This window comes from Nuphar pumila, chromosome 12, assembly GCF_984573655.1.
Source record: "Nuphar pumila chromosome 12, dmNupPumi1.hap1.1, whole genome shotgun sequence".
Lineage (NCBI taxonomy): Eukaryota > Viridiplantae > Streptophyta > Magnoliopsida > Nymphaeales > Nymphaeaceae > Nuphar > Nuphar pumila.
Genome location: NC_143260.1, coordinates 89,517,259 through 89,539,908, shown reverse-complemented (window position 1 = coordinate 89,539,908; position 22,650 = coordinate 89,517,259). Strand labels below are relative to the sequence as shown.

Here is a 22,650-nt window from a genome sequence, read left to right as displayed (position 1 = left end):
AAAAGAAAATAAAAAGAGTAGACAAAGGAATAAGAGAGGATACAAAACCAATTTTTTTTTGTAGCACAAGTTCGCCTTTCTTCAAACAAATCTTCTTGAGCCAAGAACAAGGTGATGAAACACCTTTTGTAAATGTGGCACGGAAATCGAGGCGGAAGCACTTCAAGATCTAAGGATTTCGTAGTTCTGATACCATGTAATAAAATGGTGGTCTTCAACAAATGCACAAATAACTCACAAACAAGTGTCTATTGGAGACACTACAAGCATGACCCTTGAAAGGGTATAAAGGGAAGAACACTTGAAAAATAAATAATACTTTATTCATGAACAAAATGCTTAAGAAGCATGGTTATTTACATTGAAGGGGTTCACCCCTATATATACAAAAAAATGGGAGAGAGGAGAGCTCATTTTGAGCTCTCCAAAAAGAGACGTTGGATTCCAACGTCTCTTAATATAGCTGTTGGACTAAAGTCCAACATCATTTATTATTATAGTTGTTGGACTATAGTCCAACAGCATTTATTATAGCTGTTGGACTACAGTCCAACAGCTACTTGCACAGTCAAGTTCCAACAGGAACTTGACTGGATCAAAATATCTAGTTTCTATTGAACTAGATGCTAAAAAAAGAAAATAAAAAAATAGAAAAAGAAAATAATAAAAGAAAATATAATAATATTAAATAATATATATATATATATATATATATATATATATATATATATATATATATATATATATTGCAGTTTACATTTTAACAACCTGGTGATGGACTATGCATAATCTTTGGGCATGAAACACTTATGGATTCCAAATGCCACATGGACACTATTCTGTGGACTGGTCTAATAACCAGTCCTAATTTGGTTTCTTAAAAGTTCAAGAAGGTTTCCATATGGTATATTTTGGAAAATCAAACTTTGTCAAGGGAACCTCCATTTTCCTGAAAGAATTTCTAATATATTAAAGGAAAAAATAAAAACAAAAGAAAATAGGTCTATGAGAGAAAGAGCAACTATCTTTGCTCATCACAATTATAGAATAACGGCCTCTCTCTCTCTCATACACCTAAAACCTATGTCACATGGAAACAGATGGAACGGGACACTATGCAGATTCGTTTGGTACGATTCAATAATTTTCAATAATTAGGACACAAGGATGCAGTTGTACACACACATAGATGTATGTATGTATGTATGTGTGTGTATAAAACAACAATTCGAAATCACTATATTTGGAACATCAAATAAAATGAAGGTAAATTGAAATAGAAATGTAATGTAATTGTTAACAAATTTTAAAAGAAAAAGAAATCAAGTGAATATGAAATAAGTAAAGAAGATCATAAAAGAAAATAGATAAAGTTAATGACACAATATTGACGGTGAAACTTGTTAGTTTTGGATCATGGATCCGACCCGCACCACATTCCAAGGATCCATCTTGGGATGCGTGGGCGGTGGCATGTTTGTAATTTATTTTTATTTCTTATGTAATGTCATACCCTGTACAACACTTATAAATAATAAGTAAAAGAAGGAAAACCCTATTGCCGCCGACTTCTCTCTTCTATCTCCTCTCTTCTCTTCTTTCTCTCCTCTCTCTTTACCTCACCTTTAACACTTGCAGGTCGATATTTTTGACATGGTATCAGAGCACAGGCGCGGAAATCAATCATCTAGAAGACCTATAAGGACCAGCACGTGCGTCAAAAGGACGTAGGCTTTATTTCGGTCTTGTTTCCCTTAATCAGATTTCTTTATTTCTCATTTTCTTAATCTGATTTCACGTCATTCTAGTTTCCCTTTTTTATTCTTCTCATTCTCAATATTTCTGGTACGCACGTCTTAACCTCCTGTTTTAGTCTGCCGAGTTTTTGTTTTTCTCTCCAAAATATTTCTGATTCTTTCTTTTATTTCTGGTTCGCACGTTACTATTCATCTGTGTAACGTGTGCGCTGATATTGTTTTCAGCACACAGCATTGTTGTTTCCTTTTCTCCGTGTAACGTGTGTGCTGATATCATTTTCAGCACACAACAACATTGTTGTTTCCTTTTCTCTGTGTAACGTGTGTGCTGATATTATTTTCAGCACACAACAACATTGTTGTTTCTTTTTCTCTGTGTAACGTGTGTGCTGATATTATTTTCAGCACACAATTGTTGTTTTCTCTTCAATACACTGTTAGAACAATTTGGCTTCTCATTTTTCATATAATCCATAGATTCCAAGTTGAACCTAGTTCTTACTCACCTCATGACCCACAAGTTATCTCATGATAACTACTTACTTTGGAAACGTCAGATTGTGCCTTTTATTCGCAGTCATGGTCTTTATGGGCATCTAGATGGGCGATCACCCGCTCCACCTACACATATCATGCAAAAAATAACAGGTGAAGATGGGAAGATGAGTCAACTTCGAACCACCAATCCTGCTTATGACATATGGGTACAACGGGATCAGACATTAGTTGCTTACATAACTTCCACACTTTCTGATCGTGTTTTACAAACTATTTTTGATGATCAATCTGCTGCCGAGTTGTGGAATGGACTAGCTCATTCCTTTTCTCAAGTTTCCGAATCTTGGGCTTTGCAACTCAAGTGGCAATTCCAATCCATGCGAAAAGGAAACAAATCTATTACAAAGTTCATGGGGGATGTCAGGGTTATTACAGATCAGTTAGCTGTCATTGGAAGTCCTGTATCAGATAAGGACATGGTACAACAGGTATTAGGTAGCCTTGGACCTGAATATCGCATGTTTTGCACAACACTCCAGGTTGTCTCAGTTCTTCCATGTTTTGATGATCTTCAATCTAAGCTTTTGCAATATGAGGTCAGTTTAAATCAGGAACACGCGTCAGATGATACTCATCCTGTGATGATGGCACATATGCCTATTCAAACAGGAGTTTCATTTACTCCTCCTCGTCCCAATGGAACAACTATAAACAAAGGAGGATTACTATCTACACCAGGTGGAGGAGGCCTTGGCTCAGGCAGTGTACCACGAGGGGGACGTGTTCCTACTTGTTTTCTATGTAATAAGCGGGGACATGTTAAAGCAAATTGCTGGTACAATCCTCAGAACCGGAACAAAACAGGGAGGCCAGGGCAGAGGGCAACTCAGACGTTTGCACGCACTCCTCAGGGACAAGTTCTTCCACAAGATGTACAAAATATCCTTATGACTACTTTCAATCAGATGAACTTGCGCCAAAATGATGAAGGTATATGGTATATTGATTCAGGGGCAGCAACACATGTTGCTTCTGATGCAGGTAAATTTTCTCACTTGACTCCTTACACTGGAAATGACACTATAGTCATAGGAGATGGATCTCACCACCCCATCTCTCACAATGGAAATGTCTCCCTTTCTTTGCCTAAATCTCAATTACCCTTGTCAAATGTCTTACTCACATCTGCTATTCAAAAGAATATTCTATCTGTGTCTAAATTAGTTGATGAAACAAATTCTTTCGTTGAATTTACTCCTTCTGTTTATCTTAAGGATCTTCACACCAAGAAGACGCTCTCTAAAGGTGAACGGTGCGGGAACATGTACGTCTTTGAAGAATCTCATGTCCCTCTGAAGACGTCGTCTTCCGTAGCCGTGGCTTCTTCAGCTCTTTCCTTTCCAACATTTTTGAGTCGATCCACATATCATAATTCTTCATCTAGAGTCTTGAAACTTAATAAGCCAGACTTATGGCATCTTCGTTTGGGTCATTGTAGTCAAGTTTTTCTTGACAAGTTGTCTGCTAAAGGTCTAATACCCGCAGTCAGTTTAGAGTCAAAATGTCCAAGTTGTCATTTATGCAAAAGTCATGTACTTCCTTTTCATAGTATCAATAAAAGAGCAACAAAGCCTTTTGAGATTATATGCTCAGATGTTTGGGGTCCTGCGCCCATTGCCTCTCTTTCTGGATCTCGATACTATGTACTCTTTCTTGATTCTTACACTCGATTTAGTTGGATTTACTTCATGAAAAACAAACATGAAGTTTTCAAGTTGTTCAAACAATTCCATGCACTAGTCCAAAACCAATTCAATACCAATGTTGTATATTTCCAGTGTGATGGGGGGGGGAGAATACATATCCCATGATTTTAGTGAATATTTGAAGAAGCATGGCATTACACGTAACATTTCTTGCCCTCATACCCCTCAACAAAATGGAGTAGCTGAGAGAAAACACAGGCATATTGTTGAGACAGCCTTGAGCATGATGCACACTGTGGGTATTCCCTTCTCTCTTTGGACCGAAGCTTTCCATACAGTTGTTTATGTTATCAACAGGTTGCCCATGACCATCCTTGAAGATCATTCTCTGTATTTTGTTCTTTATAACTGTCATCCATCATATGAAGAACTACATCCTTTTGGTTGTGTATGTTATGTTCACATTGATCATTCATTGAGAAATAAGTTTCAAGACAGAGCTGTACAGTGCAAGTTTCTTGGGTATGCAAATGACTATAAGGGATACAGGTGTTATGATCCTCATACAGGCAAAATTCGGGTCTCTAGAAATGTTGTTTTTGATGATGAAAATTTTGACACTCTGGGTTCGTCTTCCACAGATACACAGGACAGTTATGATCCTTGGATCAGTGACTCACTTTTATATGACTCGTTGCCTTATGAGGATTCATCTTTATTGACAGACAATGAACCCTACACTTCCGATGTGGAACCGCATATGGAAGACATTCCTCCTACAACAACATCCTCACATTTTTTTGGTCTTGTTTATTCTCGTAGAGCTCATCCAGTCAATGATGAGACTCCTCTACGACGTTCCACTCGGATTAGACATCCTATAGATCGCTGGGTAAGTTATAACAATTTCTCTTTGGATTTTCAAACATTTCTAACCCGAGTGTCCAAAGAAACAGAACCTTCCTCTTTTCATGAGGCTGTACATTCCCGTGCCTGGGTAGAGGCGATGAATGAGGAAATGGAAGCATTACATGAATGCAATACATGGGAAATTGTACCAAAGCCAGCTAACAAGAATGTTGTAGGATCCAAATGGGTGTACAAGATCAAGCATAAACTGGATGGCAGTGTTGAGCACTATAAGGCTCGTCTGGTCGCACGAGGCTTCACACAGCAATATGGGCAGGACTACGATGAAACGTTCAGCCCAGTAGTAAAATTGGGCACCGTCAGGATTATCATTGCATTGGCGTTACAACATGGATGGTCACTCAGTCAATTCTACATGGTGAACTAAATGAAGAAGTTTACAAGGAGCAGCCACCTGGTTATAGTATGCATGATTCATCCAATTGGGTATGTAAACTTCGACGCTCTCTTTATGGCTTGAAACAAGCTTCTCGATCTTGGTTTGAGAGTTTTTCCACGGATATCCAGCATTATGGGTTCACTAAAAGTATTCTAGATCATTCATTGTTCATATTCAAAAGTGATTCAGCTACTGTTTGGGTGCTTATATATGTTGATGACATCATTATTACCGGGAATGATGAGGTTCACATATCTTGGATTAAGTCTATGCTGATGGCTAAATTCAAGATGAAAGACTTGGGTCCCTTGCGATATTTTTTGGGTGTGGAAGTTGATAGTCGACATGAGACTATTACATTGAGCCAACATAAGTACACCATTGATATTTTACTTGCTACAGGGATGGAGAATTGTAAACCAATTAGCACACCTTGCCTTCTAAATCATAAGCTAAGTGCTAAAGAAGGCACTACTTATCATGATCCTACTTTGTATCGTCAAGTTGTAGGGATGTTACAATACTTAACATTCACTAGACCTGACATAGCATACTATGTCAATCAGGCTTCACAGTTTATGCATGCTCCTACAGATGTACATATAGAAGGAGTAAAAAGGATCCTTCAGTATTTAAAGGGTACGATTGGAGATGGCTTGATGTACACCAAGGACACAGATTATATGTCAGGGCATCGACTATTCACCTACACAGACGCGGACTGGGCTGGTGATCCTGACGAGCGCAGATCAGTTTCGGGGTATTGCATTCTTATCGGCAATAATATTGTAACATGGAGTAGCAAGAAGCAAAAGGCAGTGGCGCGATCTAGTACTGAAGCAGAGTATCGTGCAATGGCAGCAGGAACAACCGATGTTACATGGGTGAGACATCTACTGCAAGAATTACAAGAACCGATCTCGTCCTCTATGCTTCTTTGCGATAATCAGAGTGCTATTAATATTGTCTTCAATCCCATCCTTCATTGTCGCACGAAGCATATCGAGATCGATCAACACTTTGCTAGGAAAAAGGTGAAAGAAAAAGAAATCGAACCTGCATATGTTGGATCAGATATGCAAGTTGCTGACATCTTTACCAAGGGATTATCCACTCATCAGTTTTGGGCACTCAAAGACAAGTTGAGCATGATCAAAGACCATACTCAACTTGAGGGAGGCTGTTAGTTTTGGATCATGGATCCGACCCGCACCACATTCCAAGGATCCATCTTGGGATGCGTGGGCGGTGGCATGTTTGTAATTTATTTTTATTTCTTGTGTAATGTCATACCCTGTACAACACTTATAAATAATAAGTAAAAGAGGGAAAACCCTATTGCCGCCGACTTCTCTCTTCTATCTCTATTCTCTTATCTCTCTCCTCTCTCTTTACCTCACCTTTAACACTTGCAGGTCGATATTTCTGACAAAACTGGTTTGACCGTGCCCATGAAGTGTCGTCTCATGTCCATGAAGTGTCTGAGTGCCGTATTGTGTCCATATGGGATATACACATGCTAAGTGAAGTGTCCGTGTGACATATAGCCTAAAACACAAATACACTGAAAGGAAAAAACAAAAAGATGCCATATAACCAAAAAAGATCTTGACACCATTTTTAAATTTCTTGTGAGGTAAGCAAACTCCGCACCAGATTTCATGGCATTGGATGATACTTGAACCAAGACCAACTTTTATATAAGAGGCTAATAAAATGAAAAAACAGAAGTACATAACCAGCTTTACTTAATTTTGGGACCAGAAAGGAGACACTACAGACAAACCTTGACACACTATGCTCTTTATAGAGTTGGGCTATTGCCATGGACCAATTAATTGCACAGTCGTAGCTTCTTCCTGGTAGCTAAGCCTGATAATCAGCATCCTAACCATAAGCAAAGACTAAGCTTTAAATCCGTAAATGATACCTGTGTTTGCTAATGCATCCATCCTGCTATCCTGCATAGTGAGCTGCTCCCTTGAATGCAAACCAGTCAATTGTTCCCGTTCATGATTAGTACCACCACCAAGGCTGAGGGAAATCCAATCATCAGTCTGAGCATCATTCGACACAGCTGTCTGGTCCCTGCAATCAGCTTGCATGGATGCCCCAACAGGTCTAGAAGGAAGAAAGATTTGTAGAGAAGGGTCATCAGAATCAAAGGACAATGGATTCTCATCTAGACCATTATCAATTCCATTGTTCAAATGGAAAACTGAAGGATCCATCTGGGAACCAAGACCTTCAACTTGTGAACCATCTGCTACACCCTCCGAAGCCAACTCATAAGCATTTATAGCTGTAGGACGCACAACAGTCTGCTGTACATCAACCAATGAATCTGCAATATCAGTATCTGTACCAAAAAGACGAAATCCACCATTCTGAGGACATGATGGTAATGCCCCCCAAAGAGGCATACCAAAATCATCACCATTGTTGTGGAAAAGACCAAGTGGACTGCTGCTTCCACCAAGTTCCTGGTCATCAGGGAATGCTTCTGTAACACCAGGAGCAGGAACAGGAAAAGGAATACCATTGCATTGACCTTGACCTGCTTCATAAACTCTTTCAGGCGATTCGATGCTAACTATAGATGGTATGGCATTTAAAGTCTCCCTATTATCTTCATCTGAATCACTAAGGACTATGACATCTGTCTCTACTGGTACAGAATTGGGTACCCGATTAGCCATACCAAAAAATAATGCTGGGTCAAAATTGAGGGTTAGAGAGTCTAGCTCATTCCCATTATTAGCAATGTCAAAATGACCACCACCATCTTGATTAACACTTGCATCTTCGCCATCCCTATTGCTGCCAGTGGCACTGCTGCTCATAGGCATGATCTTTCGGTTGACATTTTCAAACTCATCAGATACATAATTTGCAGAAGATAAAGCACAGTTGCTTACTTCCCAAACCCCATTGCAGTTTTTCCTAATTCCTAATTTCAAACCAGTGCGGCCTTCAGAAACACCCTCCTGTTTTACCTGCTTCAACATGTCATGATGATGTTTCACTTCTCCATTAGAAGGTATACATAGAGAACCATCAGGCAGGTGCCAGTGACACAGATCTTTAGAATCCACCTCATTCTTCACACGCCAAGAACCATCTGGCTTCACTTCAATCTCGGTCACATCCTCTCCACAATTCGCCATCTATACAAACAGATGACAGGTTGATACTTAGAAGAATCATACACACCTGCAAGCAAGCAAGTGCAAACACACACACGTGCACAAGCCTACCACAGCAGTTATGCGATTGAAATATGGATCAATGATGATGTTTTCCAACGAGTAGTTCATTAGACATATGGGGCATTGCCACTGCGTTTAAAGACAATGCAACAGTCATCCACATATGAGTAACTGATCAAATATAAAAGAAAATAGAGCTTTCAATGTGCAGTATGTACCTTTCTTGACCGTTGATTTAGCTCTACAAAAGTTCCAAGATCAAAGCAACCCATGTGAACACAAGGCTTGAACCTTCCAGCAACTTTTATCCTAGAGCCACTCATCTGCAAGGCATATCATATAAACAAGGAAATTCTACATCTCAAGTATCTAGTAAAAGATTAATCTTCAGAACTCACAACAAATTTAGCCATGTCACAAGCTTCCAGGATGCATGAACTGTAATTACTAGATGTATCAAGTTTAATGTCAACAAGCCTCATAATTGACACTGCAGATCTTTCAATAATAGGGAAGAGTTTCTTATCTCTCTCTCTCTCTCTCTCTCTCTATATATATATATATATATATATATATATATATAAGATTGTAAGTAGGGTATTTTTGTAATTTTATTTTTCTTTGTTTTGTGTTTATTCCAGAGTTACCAGTCGAGGAAGCGAGAGGGGGAAGCGAGGCACTTTCAAAAATTTAGGAAGCGGGGAAGCGTGGGACCACTTAGAAGAAAATTATGAACACAACCAACATGATCCAAATTCCCTAGGCTACATTATTCCCTAGTTAGACATTTCTCCTGGTTAATTGATTAAAACAAGATTGCAAGTGACACTGCAGACCCAACAAGATAATGAAAAGTGGAAAAAACAGTGCACCTAAGCAAGCCCACTCTTAGCTCAACTGAGTACACACAATAGTGTGGGGTCACCCAATTAACAAGTAACCCCCAAACCCCCAATGCACTTCATATCTATTAACCATACTCACAAAAATATCTCGGGATTTTTTAAGCCACGCTATTTTAGTGCAAGATCTCCAGAAACAAATACAATCCCCCCACAAAAAACGAGACATTTTGAACATATCATGGTTTTTGTTGCAATATCATTAACATGAAATCTACATTTTTATATTTTAATGTTTTTATTGTGTTTTCTCATACATTTTCAAGTTTTAAATGTACATAGACCCCCCCCCCCAAAAAAAAAACAAAAAAAACAAAAACAAATTTCTTCAATTTATTGCAATATTTTCATTCACCGTCGAGAACATACCAATAACGAGATTTGTGACTTTGCTATTAACCAAGCGTTGCAGCGAGCAAAGTGACTCCCTGTGAATGATCGACGCAGAAATCCTGCTTCGCTGATAAGAATCGATCGATGTCACCAAGACATCTTAAAAATTCACGTATCTAACGCATAGTGATAGCATCACCAATGTGCCGACTGAAACCCAATCAAACCCATCGGTTTCTTTCCATTCATTTCCAACCAAACACGCATAGAGCTCGATTGAGACTCGGTAGCAAATCAAACAGCAACAGAGGGACGAGAAATGACAGAGGAGAGAGAATCAAGAAAAGAGAGCGTACCTGAACAGAGACATCGTCGGTGGCGGAATTCGCCGAACGTCGGTGGAGGAGGTCGTCGGTTGTCCGATGTGAATAGCGGAGGAGGTTGCCGGTCGTCGAACATCAATGGAGGAGGAGGTCGTTGATCGTCGGATGTCAATGGAGGAGGAGGTCGCCGGTGGCCGAAAACGAGAGAGAGAGAGAGAGAGTCTATCCAAGACCCATATTAATCTAGATTTGATTCATCTCTAGACTCATTTTGAATTTTTGGAGATGGATTTGGATCTTGAATCCGGATCCAAATCCAAATCCATGCCCAACGAATTTTCAACTTTAAGTTCATTAAATACCTTTAAATTGAAGTGAATTAATGTTAAGAAGTCTCCCAAGTTAATAATGGCAACTTTTGATAGCTTCTGGAAATTTATTTATCAATTAATATTAAATCAATAAATAAATAATTAATTTTATTTAATTCCAAAATTTTATTTTGGTATTTGTTTAGGACTCTTAGCAGAGTCCTTAAACACTTGTGAAGAACTAAGAAGGTTTTAGAAAGTCTATTTAAAATGAAAATTTTGAAAAATTTAACTTTAGAGTTTCAAAAATTTTGGAAAAGTGAGAGAGTTCCAATTAGATATTAGCTCCAGCCCTCTCTAGAAGGGCTGGATGGATAAAAGGGGGTGTCACCCCCTTTTTTCTCTATAAATAGCCTCAAAAGAGAGAGAGAGAGAGAAAGAGAAGGAAAAAAGGAGAAGGAAAGAGAGAAAGAGAGGAAAAGAGGGAAGAAGGCGGAAGAAGAGGAGAAGGAGATAGTTCTTCTCCAATCATCCGGCGTTTTCACCATTGATTTCTAGTTCTTTTTCGATCTACGGTTAAGGTATGGGTCTTTCTTTTGTCTCGGATGAGAAAAAGAGCTTAAATAAGCTTTAGGCAATGTTTTTATAGGGAACCATGAATTTTATCTTGATTTTTCATGGTTTAATCCATGGGAATCGATGTAGGAAGGCTTAGATCATGTGGTATTTGTTTTTCTACGATTTTCTGCATGTTTTTATGTTTTTCCCAATATATATATATATATATATATATATATATATATATATATATATATATATATATATAGAAGCATGTATATATACGCATATATATGTTTTTGCCTTGTATGGATACTTTGGACAGGTCTGGACAGTTTTGTTTCATGCTTTTAGCGGGCAAATCTGGACAGATCTAGCCACCGTGATGATGGACAGATCTAACCAAATGAGCCCATGTCCATGTTGTCCGTTCTGGACAGATCTATCCTCTATACACGTGTGTATATATGGATAGGTGGACACGGGGCTGTGGTTCATAAAACTAAACCAGATCTATGGAAATAAAATTATGCATATTCAGTTAATATGAAAATTTTGGATTTTTGGCAGTTTTTGGTCCAAGACAGGACGAGCAACTGTCCAGTCCCAGCCTGAACAGTCTGTTATCCAGTCCCAGACAGTTGTTCAGATTGGTGCTGGACCACTATTCAATTGAAAAAAAAATTATTATTTTTTTATTACACACACAGAGTCGATTCAGTGTGTCCCAGCCGATTCAGTCGGCTGGACTGGATTGGGACAGTTCAGTCCTAGCTGACTGTCGGCTAGGGCTAACACGCAGTCAAAACACACACACACACACACACACACACACATATATATATATATATAAAAGAATATATGTCTTTCGGATGGGCTGGCCTAGCCTGCCAGGCCCTGACCTTATGGTTCTGCTGGACTGGCTGGCAGCTCAGCCGAACTAGGTTCGGCTGGCCTGCCAATTCCGGACAAACCTGTAGGTGTTTTCAAAAAAAAAATTGTGTATTGGTTATAAGAAGGTAGGTGTTGCACCCATTGAAAATAAGATGAGAATCGTTTACGGTGGTTTGGACATATTCGGCGAAGGCCTAATGATGCTCCAGTTAGAAGGATGGAGAAATGAGAAAATATATTAGTTAAAAGAGGTCGGGGTAGGCCTAGGAAGACATGGATGGAGGTGATAGGAAAGGATATGAATGCTTCACCGAGGACATGGCATTGGATAGAAATGATTGGAGGAGAAGGATTCATGTGGAAGACCCAGAATGATTTTCTTTTTTGGTTCATATCGCCGACCCCAATTGTTTTGGGATGAAGGCGTAGTTGTTGTTGTTGTTGTTGTTGTTGTTGTTGTTGTATACATACATAGGTCTAAATATATAGAGTATATTGGGTATGATTAAAAAAAACATACATAAGCAACAAGCATTTACTATGACTCACTATTTGATATGTTTTAGAAAAATATTATATGCGGTGCATAGTGATTCTATATTGTCATGAAACGTTCATGTGCTATAGTCACAGATGACAGACCAACATATGGGGTTATGTTGGATGCCATTAAGAGTGCATCGATCCACCTTGACGTGGTGTGATCGATGACATTGTGAGCCCTAAAAATGTAAATGCTCTGCCTTATGCATGTTGCTTGAGGCAGGCAACAATGTTAATTGATACTTGAAAAATCTGTTTCAAAGAGTATGGAATGTTATAAATCTGACTATCAACATTAAATACCCTGTCTTATGCATGTTTCTTGAGATAGAAAGCTAATGTTATTAGCCTTGTGGAAATTCTGTTTCAAAGAAGGTGAGACATTGTAGGTCTAATTAGTGTCTGGGAGTTTTGTTTTTTTTGGAATTGTGATTTCATTATTTAATTAACCACTCATGCCATGTACCCAATTGGTTCTAATATGATTTGAAAACCGTGTAGATGACTGCTATTTTTGTTGGTGTAAAATATATCTATATGTATCATTCACGTTGTATCATTCACGTTGTATTAATCTGCCCTAATATGATCTGGAACTGTGTACAGCAAATTGACGATCATTCCATGTCATTGAGTGGCAGTTTGGTACTGATTTCTTATTTTTGTGAACCACGAAATTACTGATTCAGCACATACCCCTATACAATGGTTTGTGAGTTCATTAAAATATATATATAGGGGTTTTAGGGCTTGGTCTGCCAGGCCTGCCGAGCTTGCTGAGCCCAGCCGAGCCTCGGTTGGGCAGATTTAAAAAAAAAGTTATGTTTCAAAAACAAAAGGGAATCTTTGTGCATGTTGTGCTTTGTCTGAAAATTTTTCCAGACTTTCTATGTGTTTTGTATGGTCGGGTATGCATTAGTGAAATTTGGATGGATATATGCAAATCTCTTAGTTGTGCTCATGTAATATGCCTATGTGAACCTGAAAAAAAAAAAAATATATATATATATATATATATATATATATATATATGCAGTTTGGTATGAATATTTTCAGATTCTTGCTCACGAGAATAGACTTGTTATGGTATTTGCCTTTTTTCTGTATGTAAATGATTGCATGAGTGTTCACATCCATTTGACATGAATATGTGAACTGAACGAAAGCATGCACTTGGCATGGTTGTGTGAATTCATGCACGTACATATGAATATTATTGTTTCATGCACGTCAATAAATTGACATATATGAATGTGTATTTGAAAGCATGTGACATCATTGCATATATGGCATGTTATGATTTTTGCATATGATACATCAATGGTCGAATAATGGATCATTGTGGGTTGTGTGAGCCTTGAACTTGGATTGCATCTTCTTTACTTGTTTCAGTGCATCGCAAAAGTCACATTGATATTGTTTCACTATATTACATTGTTCTATATTTTCCACGGACTATGGTCCCATGACGAACCCCGCATTTGGATATGCAAACTTGAGTTACTAATTTTGCATACTGAATTGCAAATTAATGAATGGGCATTAATAATAAGATAAAGAAAAAGAACAGTGTAATATATGTTCTGAGATATCCCGTCTTTAGGATCAGACTCTTAGAGTTGCGGTTTTGGGGATCGGCGAGGATACTAAAACTTCGTGTGCGTTATTGTTACCCCTGAACCCGATATTGATGTTCTTCTCCTTGACACGGTTTTATAGAGAATCCGCCACTTTACCTGGGGGTGGTGTGTAGACACAACTATTATTTTGGTATACCAAGAAAGTGGCATTTTTGGATGTGGAGGTCCCTGGTATCCCGATAATAGATGTGGAGGTCTAATGTTCCGAAGGATGTTTCGGTCGAGGGCTAAGGTTGGAACCCAGTAATAAAATACAACTTATGTGCTAAGTTACCTTGGAAATCCTACTTGACCTCGAAAAATTTTACCTGTTTAGAGTATCCGCGGACAACAATAATAAAAAGATGAACTTAAATTGCGTGCATTTAATAAGGACATGCATATAAAAAGAATACTCTTATAAAAGATAATAATTTATGCATGCATATGCATTGAAATCATGCATATTATTGTTATGCATTAGATCATGCATATTTATTTGTGTTATATGGGTGATTGCATGATATGTGCTTTCAAGTGCATTATTATATGTCTTTAATGCATAATTGATATTCTCTATTGATAATAATTATTTCTTCTTATTTAGCACTTGTTCTCTGTTGCTTAAATAATTAATTGAGTTATGAATTTGTCATAACTAAATCCTTCTAAAATATTGTATGAATCTTATTTATGTTATTTTTACTTATTTGTTTAATTAGATGGATTCATACATAGAATTCTTTGAATTTCGATACCCCTACTTTTGTGTTTTTCGCAGCCTCAAAGGCCTAGTGAGGCGACTTGCTTCTAAGAAGGGCTACGAGGAGACCACGTGATTACTTGACAGATTCTTTTGGACAACGTGACTTTTTTTTCTGCTTTATTTATATTTCATTTGTTTATGTTTCAGACTCTATACACTTTAATAAATAAAATTGATTTGGTTTTAAAGATGGGTATAAGATCCCATGTGGTGGTAGTTGTGTTTAAACTGTAAAGGCCCCGGGTTTCTGGGAATGTTTCCGCACTTGTTTTAAAAAAAAAAATTGTCACTTTTTCATGGGTATGAGTTGGTGTCGTTACAACCAGGATATGTGACAACCTATTGTCCAAAATTGAAGAAACCATATGAAAAGAAGGTGACCTCTGTCAGACCTCCTCAAGAATCAAGTGAACCATCCATTGGAAGCATTTCCTTAACACAATTAATGGAGCCACTTCAACCACTACTCAAAGGAGAATCTTCTTCCACTGGAACCGCCGTCTCTTTCATCAGAATCTCCGACCCTGGTAAATCACTTTGGCTTATTGACTCAGGTGCTTCTTTTCATATGACACCAAACACTTATATGTTATCCGAATGTCATAACTCAAATGGGTCAAATATTTTTACCGCTGATGGAACATCTCTTGAAATCAAAGGAATAGAAAATTTTAAAAATGTTTTTCAAAACTCAAAAAGGTTTTGTATTCCACAAGTTAGATATATTCTTAAACTTAACTTAAATCTTTTATCTGTCTCTCAATTGTCTGACCATGGATGTAATGTTTTCTTCTCCTCTCGTGATTGTCGAGTGCAGGATCACCAGTCAGAGAAGCTGATTGGGGAAGGCATAGAAAAGGAGGCTTATACTACATGGATTTTTTTAAAATACTCAAGAATACATTATGTTGTAATATTCAAAAAATAGACTTGGATCCATAGTACAAGAGAGTTGATCATCCTTCTGTATCCAAGTTCCAGTTTTTCCAAAGATAATTTTTTTTTTAATTTTGAAACTCTTACATGTGAAAAATGTATTCTTAGAAAGGATGAAGAGATTAGTTTTTCAAGAAAGAACTTTTGTCTCTTCATGACTACTTGAGTTAATACATTCGGATGTACGGGGACCCACACCTATTATATCAGAAGGTGGTTTTATGTATTATGTAATTTTTGTAGATGACTTTACAAGACATACTTGGATCTATTTTCTTAAACATAAATCTGAAATTTTCTCACACTTTCAAATATTTCATAATCTAGTCAGAAATCAATTTAAGAATGATATTTCAATTTTTCGAATTGATTCAGGGGGGGAGTTTTTATCAAACAAATTTAAAGATTATTTGAATCTATATGATATTATGCATCAAAGATCATGCCCATATACTCCTCAACAAAATGGTTTAGCAGAAAAAAAACATAAGCATATAATAGAAACAACAAGAACATTACTCATTACACATCAAGTACCAAAGACTTTTTGGGCTGAAACCACTCTAAATGTAGTTTATCTTATGAACAGAATGACACTTTCTTCATTAAACAATATATCTCCTGTTGGAAAACTTTTTAAATAAACTCCAAATTATTCTAGGTTAAGGGTTTTTTAGTGCAAATGTTGTCTTTTCTGACAAAAATGACAAACTCTCCCCTCGTGTTATACCTTGTACCTTTTTAAGATATGCAAGTCATCAAAAAAGCTATAGATGTTTTGATCTTAAAACTAAAAAGTTATATATATCAAGGAATGTATTCTTCTTGGAAAAAGAAAGTTTTTTTTAAAGAACTCTAAGGAAATAGATGAGTATTTGTTGTTGTTGGACTTAGTTCCAAAAATTGATGAAGGTAATATCGATGAAAGTCAAGAAGATCAAAATGACACGACAAATACAGAATCATTTAGTGATCATCAAGATTGTATTCAATACTCTAGGCGAGGTAATTTAAAAAAACCATGTGCTCTCAAAAAATATACAAAAGAACATAAACAAATGCCAACCAGAAGGTCATCTAGAGTGTCTAAAGTTCCCAAAAGATTTGTGTCTTATGAGCTTTTTTCACCAAAGTATCAAGCCTACACTGCTTTAATACACTCCTAGGTAGAACCTGATAGAATTTCATATGCACCTGCATTAAGAGAGAAAACAGAGAAAGAGAGGGAGAGAGAGAGAGACGAGAAGAGAAAACCAAAAGGGGGCAACTGCGGCTGTCACGATTTCTACATATCAGAAATAGTGACCTAATGCTTTGTATAAATGCACTTAAGTGTACATGGGTCGGGTCGGGTCTAATGTAATATACGAACCCCCCAAAAAAAAATACACTACACTTAAAATGTAACACTAATACATAAAATGGAATGAACTCGGGTCTGGTATAGGATCCAGACCCGAAACACTATACACCTTTTTCACCCCCCCCCTCAACTTGATCATGGTTATGAACCATGCACAACTTGCCTTTGAGCATCCAAAAACGATCCTTTGTTAATCCTTTCGTAAATAGGTCCGCAACTTGTTGTTCAGTATTGACGAACTCAGGCTCAATCTCTTTTTCTTCAACTTTCTGTCTCACAAAGTGTTGGTCAATCTCAATGTGCTTAGCACGACTGTGATGTACTGGATTGAATGACATATTAATAGCACTTTGGTTGTCACATAGCAAGGTAGTATGGGAGATCTTTTCTCCTACTTCAGTCAGTAGATGTCTGATCCAGGTGACTTCGGCAGTAGCAGCAGCCATAGATCTATACTCAGCCTCAGTACTAGATCTAGCAATAGCTTTTTGTTTTCTACTGCTCCAAGAGACTAAATTTCTTCCAATGAAGACACAATATCCTGATGTAGATCTTCGTTCATCAGGATCCCCAGCCCAGTCTGCATCACAATATACAGTGAGTCCATGCTCATCTTTGCCATATGACTGTGGTGAGTATGTCAATCCATCCCCAATAGTCCCTTTCAGATATCTAAGGATCCTCTTGACAGCTTCCATATGTCCAGTACGTGGCGCATGCATAAATTGAGATACTTGATTGACTGAATAAACAATATTTGGTATAGTGAAGGTCAGATACTGTAACATTCTTATTATGCTTCGATACCTGGTGGGGTCATCACACAAATCTCCATCATGGACACTAAGTTTTTGATGCAGCACACTCGGAGTTCCCAGAGGTTTGCAGTCTTTCATACCTGCCTTGTGGAGAACATCTACGGTGTACTTGTGTTGAGTGAGTGTCAAGCCATGAGTTTGAGTATCAACTTCTACACCAAGAAAATAGCGTAGAGTTCCAAGATCTTTCATTTTGAACCTCTGACCTAGTAAGTCTTTCACTTCTTGGATGTGGACCATAGAGTTTCCTGTGATAACAATAAGAGTGGTCACAGTCTAGCTTCTGAAAAAGAACAATGAGTGGTCCAACATGGAACGCGAAAATCCATGTTTTTGAATCTCTAGTGAGAAGCTATCAAACCAAGAGCAAGATGCTTGCTTCAGATCATAGATAGCTCTCTTTAACCTGCACACATGGGTTTTACAATTTTTTTCTTGATATCCAGGGGGTTGCTCCATATACACTTCCTCCTTCAAGTCCCCATGCAAGAAGGCATTCTTTACATCAAGCTGACTCAACTTCCACCCATGTTCAACAGCCAGAGATATAATAATCCGAATTGTTCTCATTCTTACAACCGGACTAAAAGTCTCATCATAGTCTTGCCCTGCTTCTTGAGTGAATCCTTTTGCTACGAGCCTTGCCTTGTATCGCTCAATAGTTTCATCTGGCTTGTACTTTATCTTGTAGACCCATTTACATCCAACAACATTTTTGTCGGGCGGTCTGGGAACGACTTCCCAAGTTCCACATTCATGCAAAGCTTGCATTTCATCATTCATGGCTTCTACCCACTTGGTAGAAGTGCCTGCCTGGTAGTACATAGTGGGCTCATCTTCTTTATTGAGAGCAGTTAAAAACAACTGAAGATCCAAGGAGAAGTTGTTATAGCTGACCCACCTGTCAATGGGATGTCGTATGCGGCTCGATTTTCTGATCTCAGGAGTGTGAGAAGGGGTCGAATTGCTGACTGAAGCATGATCTGAATGGCTTGATGTCATTGGTCTCTGTCTGGAATAGACAATGCCTTTGTATCTGCCAGGTATTTTTTCTGAATTCTGTGACCCCGACGTCTCAGTGTTTTCAAACATCTCTTCTTCTTGCTGCACGCAACCTGGTGAACATGCTTCGCTGGAGCTAGCAAAAAGTTCTGAACTCAACCAAGGATAGTAAACTTCAGTTGGTATATTCGTTGCATCTGCTTTGTCATCAAAATTTTGTTCATCAAAGACAACATTTCTTGAGATTCTGATACGTTTGTTGGTGGAATCATAACACCTATATCATTTGTAGTCATCTGCGTATCCCACAAACCTATACTTCTGGGCTTTGTCTTGAAACTTGTTTCTCAGAGACCGATCAACATGCACATAGCAAACACATCCAAAAACACGCAGATCATGATAACTAGGATGATCTCCAAAGAGACAATGATAAGGAGACTTGTTTTCCAGAATAACCATCGGCAATCTATTTATCACATGCACGGCAGAATGAAAGGCTTATGTCCATAGGGTGGTGGGGAGATTGCTGTCATGAAGCATACTCATGGCACTTTCAACGATATGTCTATGTTTTCGTTCAGCAATTTCATTTTGTTGAGGAGTGTGAGGGCAGGACACCCTTCTTCCTATTCCGTTATCTCGAAGAAAAGAAATAAAATCATGGGATGAAAATTCCCCACCTCCATCACATTGGAAAAACTGAATGCACTCAGAAAATTGGTTTTTGACCAAGGAAAAGAAATTTTGAAACAAAGAGAAGACTTCTGACTTATTTTTTATGAAATATATCCAAGTGTATCGAGAATAGCTATCAACAAAGATTAGATAATCAACAAAGATTAGATAATATCGGCTTCCAGACCCAGAGACAATTGGGGCGGGTCCCCACACATCAGAACAAATGATCTCAAAAGGTTTTGAAGCTCTCTTATTAATTGAATGGAAAGGCAATACATGACTCTTGCATAAAAGGCAACTTGAACATTTATGATTGCTCTCATCCCCTTTAAGACTTTCTTTTGGAATGAGATTATTAGAAACAAGTTTCTCAATAAAATGACTCCCACAATGTCCTAACCTACTATGCCATAAGAATGGCTTATTGCATTCAGAGATACTAAAAACACTAGCAGAAGAGGAGGAACATGACTCTGATGAAGGCTTCGAAATCAGGTGAGAAGGGCGAACATCACGACATGGAGCTTCTTCAAAGACATACATGTTGCCTCGTCTCTTTCCTTCAGCGAATGTTTCTCTCGTGCGTAGGTCCTTGACCTGCACAGAGAAGGGAGTGAATTCAACTGAAGCATTATTATCATCAATAAGTTTAGAGACGGAGACAATATTTTTCTTAAGGTCAAGGGCATGAAGAACGTCAGAAAGAGTAAGAGTGGAATGTGACATGGGGATGACAATCTTTCCAACAATGGAAACAAGATGGTGGGATCCATCTCCAGTGACAATCTTACTTTTTCCAAAATAAGGAATAGGATTAGAAATTTTACCTACATCGCCTGTCACATGAGTCGCTGCCGCGGAATCGACAAACCAAGTGCCTTCATCATTCTGCTTCAATTTTAACTCTGACAAGGCAGATATCAACAAATCTTTAATCTCTCCACTGTCTTTGGTATTTGTGAACTTTCTCTTGATTTCTATCTGTGGACTCTTTCCTTTATTCTCTGGATTATGCCAACAGTTCGCCTTGATATGTCCCGTTTTGTTACAAAGGAAGCAGGTAGGGATGGATCTTGTTCCCTGCGCATGAGTAAACGTGTTTGGAGTGGGAAGTAAATCACGCCCTCCATGTCCACTTCGCCCTTGTCCTCCTCGTCCTCTATCATAGGTCACTCCTGTAGCAAAAACTTCTTGAGAATTTGAATGATTATGAGTTTCTTCAGAGAATCCCTTCAGAGTCATTTCATATTGTATCAATTTGGCTCGTAGTTCATCAAAGGTAGGAAGAACAGGGAGACATAATAGTGAAGTGACTATCATATTGTAGTCAGATCCCAATCCACTCAGAGTTTGTTGCACCATGTCACTGTCACTAACGGCACACCCTATAACTGCAAGTTGATCTGTGATGGTCTTCATCTTGTTCAAATATTTCATGATGGTCATGGAATCTTTCCTTAACAACTGAAATTCTCTTTTTAGAAAAACTACTCTTGCTTGAGAAACCTGCGAATATGTCTGAACTAGTCGTTCCCAGAGTTGTAGAGTTGTACAATTGTCAAGAATGGCAAGAAGGATCTCTTGAGACAGGGTGGATGTGATGTATGCAACAACTGACTGGTCTTTTCTTTCCCAATTGAGGAATTCAGCATTTTTGACATACACGATTGAACTCGCCCCTTTATCGTCTTTTTCTTCTCTCGGGCTAAATTCTGGTGGAACTGAAGTGGTTCCATCCAGGTGACCTAAGAGACCTTGACTCCTTATGAAAGGAATAATTTGCCTCTTCCAGATCAAGAAATTTGAGGTATTCAACTTCTCAGAAATAAGCTAGTTGAGAAAACTTGAAGAAAGATTTGATAGAGGGTGGTAGGGATCCATAAAGAATAAAAATCAATAGACAAAAAAAGTTCAACCTTCTCCCAACACCCTTTTTTTTGCTGCTGTCTGAGAATCACAGACTGTTAAAATTAGAAAATGAAGAAACTTTGGCCTTTCTGTGCACCAAAAGGGGCTTGCGTGAAAAGATAATCACACGTTAAGAAATAATCTCATGTTAAGAAACCCCTCCTTTGACTGTTTCAGCAAAGGGAAATCAAGAATAATAATGTGCAGCAGAGCACAGGGAATCAAAGGGAAGCACTATAACATCCGAATATGCAGAGAGACTTTGGAAAAGATAGAATGGAAAAGGGAATCAAACGATTAATAGAAACAAATTTAATATCTCACGTGAATCAGTTCACGAGTTCACGTGAAGAGTTGTTAACCCACGATCTGGGAGAAGACCGATGTTTCACGTGAACCAGTTCACGTGAAATGCAGTCAATCCACGATCTGGATTCACGTGAATAGAGTTCCCGTGAATCACAGATTCATAAAGATGTAACTCACGTGAGGTGTGAGTACACAGGAAGATTCAGAAAGGGGGGAAGAAAAGAAACGAAGGAGAAAGAAAATGAGAAGTGAAAAACCTCAATTTTTTATCGTTGTCACGAGCCAGAGTTCCTTTTTTTGTCTCTAGAAGGATCTATGCTCTGATACCATGATAGAATTTCATCTGCACCTGCATTAAGAGGTAATGCTTTGTATAAATGCACTTAAGTGTATATGGGTCGGGTCGGGTCGGGTCTAATATAATATCCGAACCCAAAAAAAATACACTACACTTAAAATGTTACACTAATACATAAAATGGAATGAACTCGGGTCTGGTATAGGATCCAGACCCGAAACACTATACACCTTTTTCAGAACCTTCTAACTATGCTGCAACAAGGAACAACAGAATTAAAAGCCTTAGAAAAAGTGAATACTTAGATTATTCAAGATATTTCATCAGGTAAAAAGCCTATAGGTTGTCGATGGGTGTATAAAGTTAAAACCAAGAGTGATAGCACTCTTGAGAGGTTTAAAGTCCGATTAGTTGTCAAAGGCTATTCTCAAGAATATGGAATAGACTATGGAGAGACTTTTGCTCCAGTTGCTAGAATGACTACAATTAGGATCTTAATAGCTCTTGCTTACTCAAAGAAATAAAATATATATCAAATGGATGTTAAAATGTATTTTTCAATGGAAGTGTAGCTGAATAAGTGTATATGGAACCACCACCTGGCATC

The 22,650-nt window shown here is 38.1% G+C and overlaps 1 protein-coding gene across 3 annotated transcripts in view; it reads right to left on the bottom strand.

Annotated features, from left to right (window-relative positions):
• The window catches only part of LOC149821163 (E3 SUMO-protein ligase SIZ1-like), a 201,156-nt gene that overhangs the window by 7,001 nt on the left and 171,505 nt on the right, over positions 1–22,650 (bottom strand). For 2 of the 3 annotated variants that reach the window (XM_089982042.1, XM_089982041.1), the window contains exons 13-15: positions 8,698–8,802; positions 8,528–8,608; positions 7,201–8,437 (exon numbers count right to left, since the gene is read on the bottom strand). In XM_089982042.1, coding sequence (XP_089838168.1) covers positions 7,201–8,437; positions 8,528–8,608; positions 8,698–8,802 — 1,423 coding nt within the window. The remainder of the gene's footprint in view (positions 1–7,200; positions 8,438–8,527; positions 8,609–8,697; positions 8,803–22,650) is intronic. The other variant, XM_089982043.1, reaches the window with a different exon arrangement.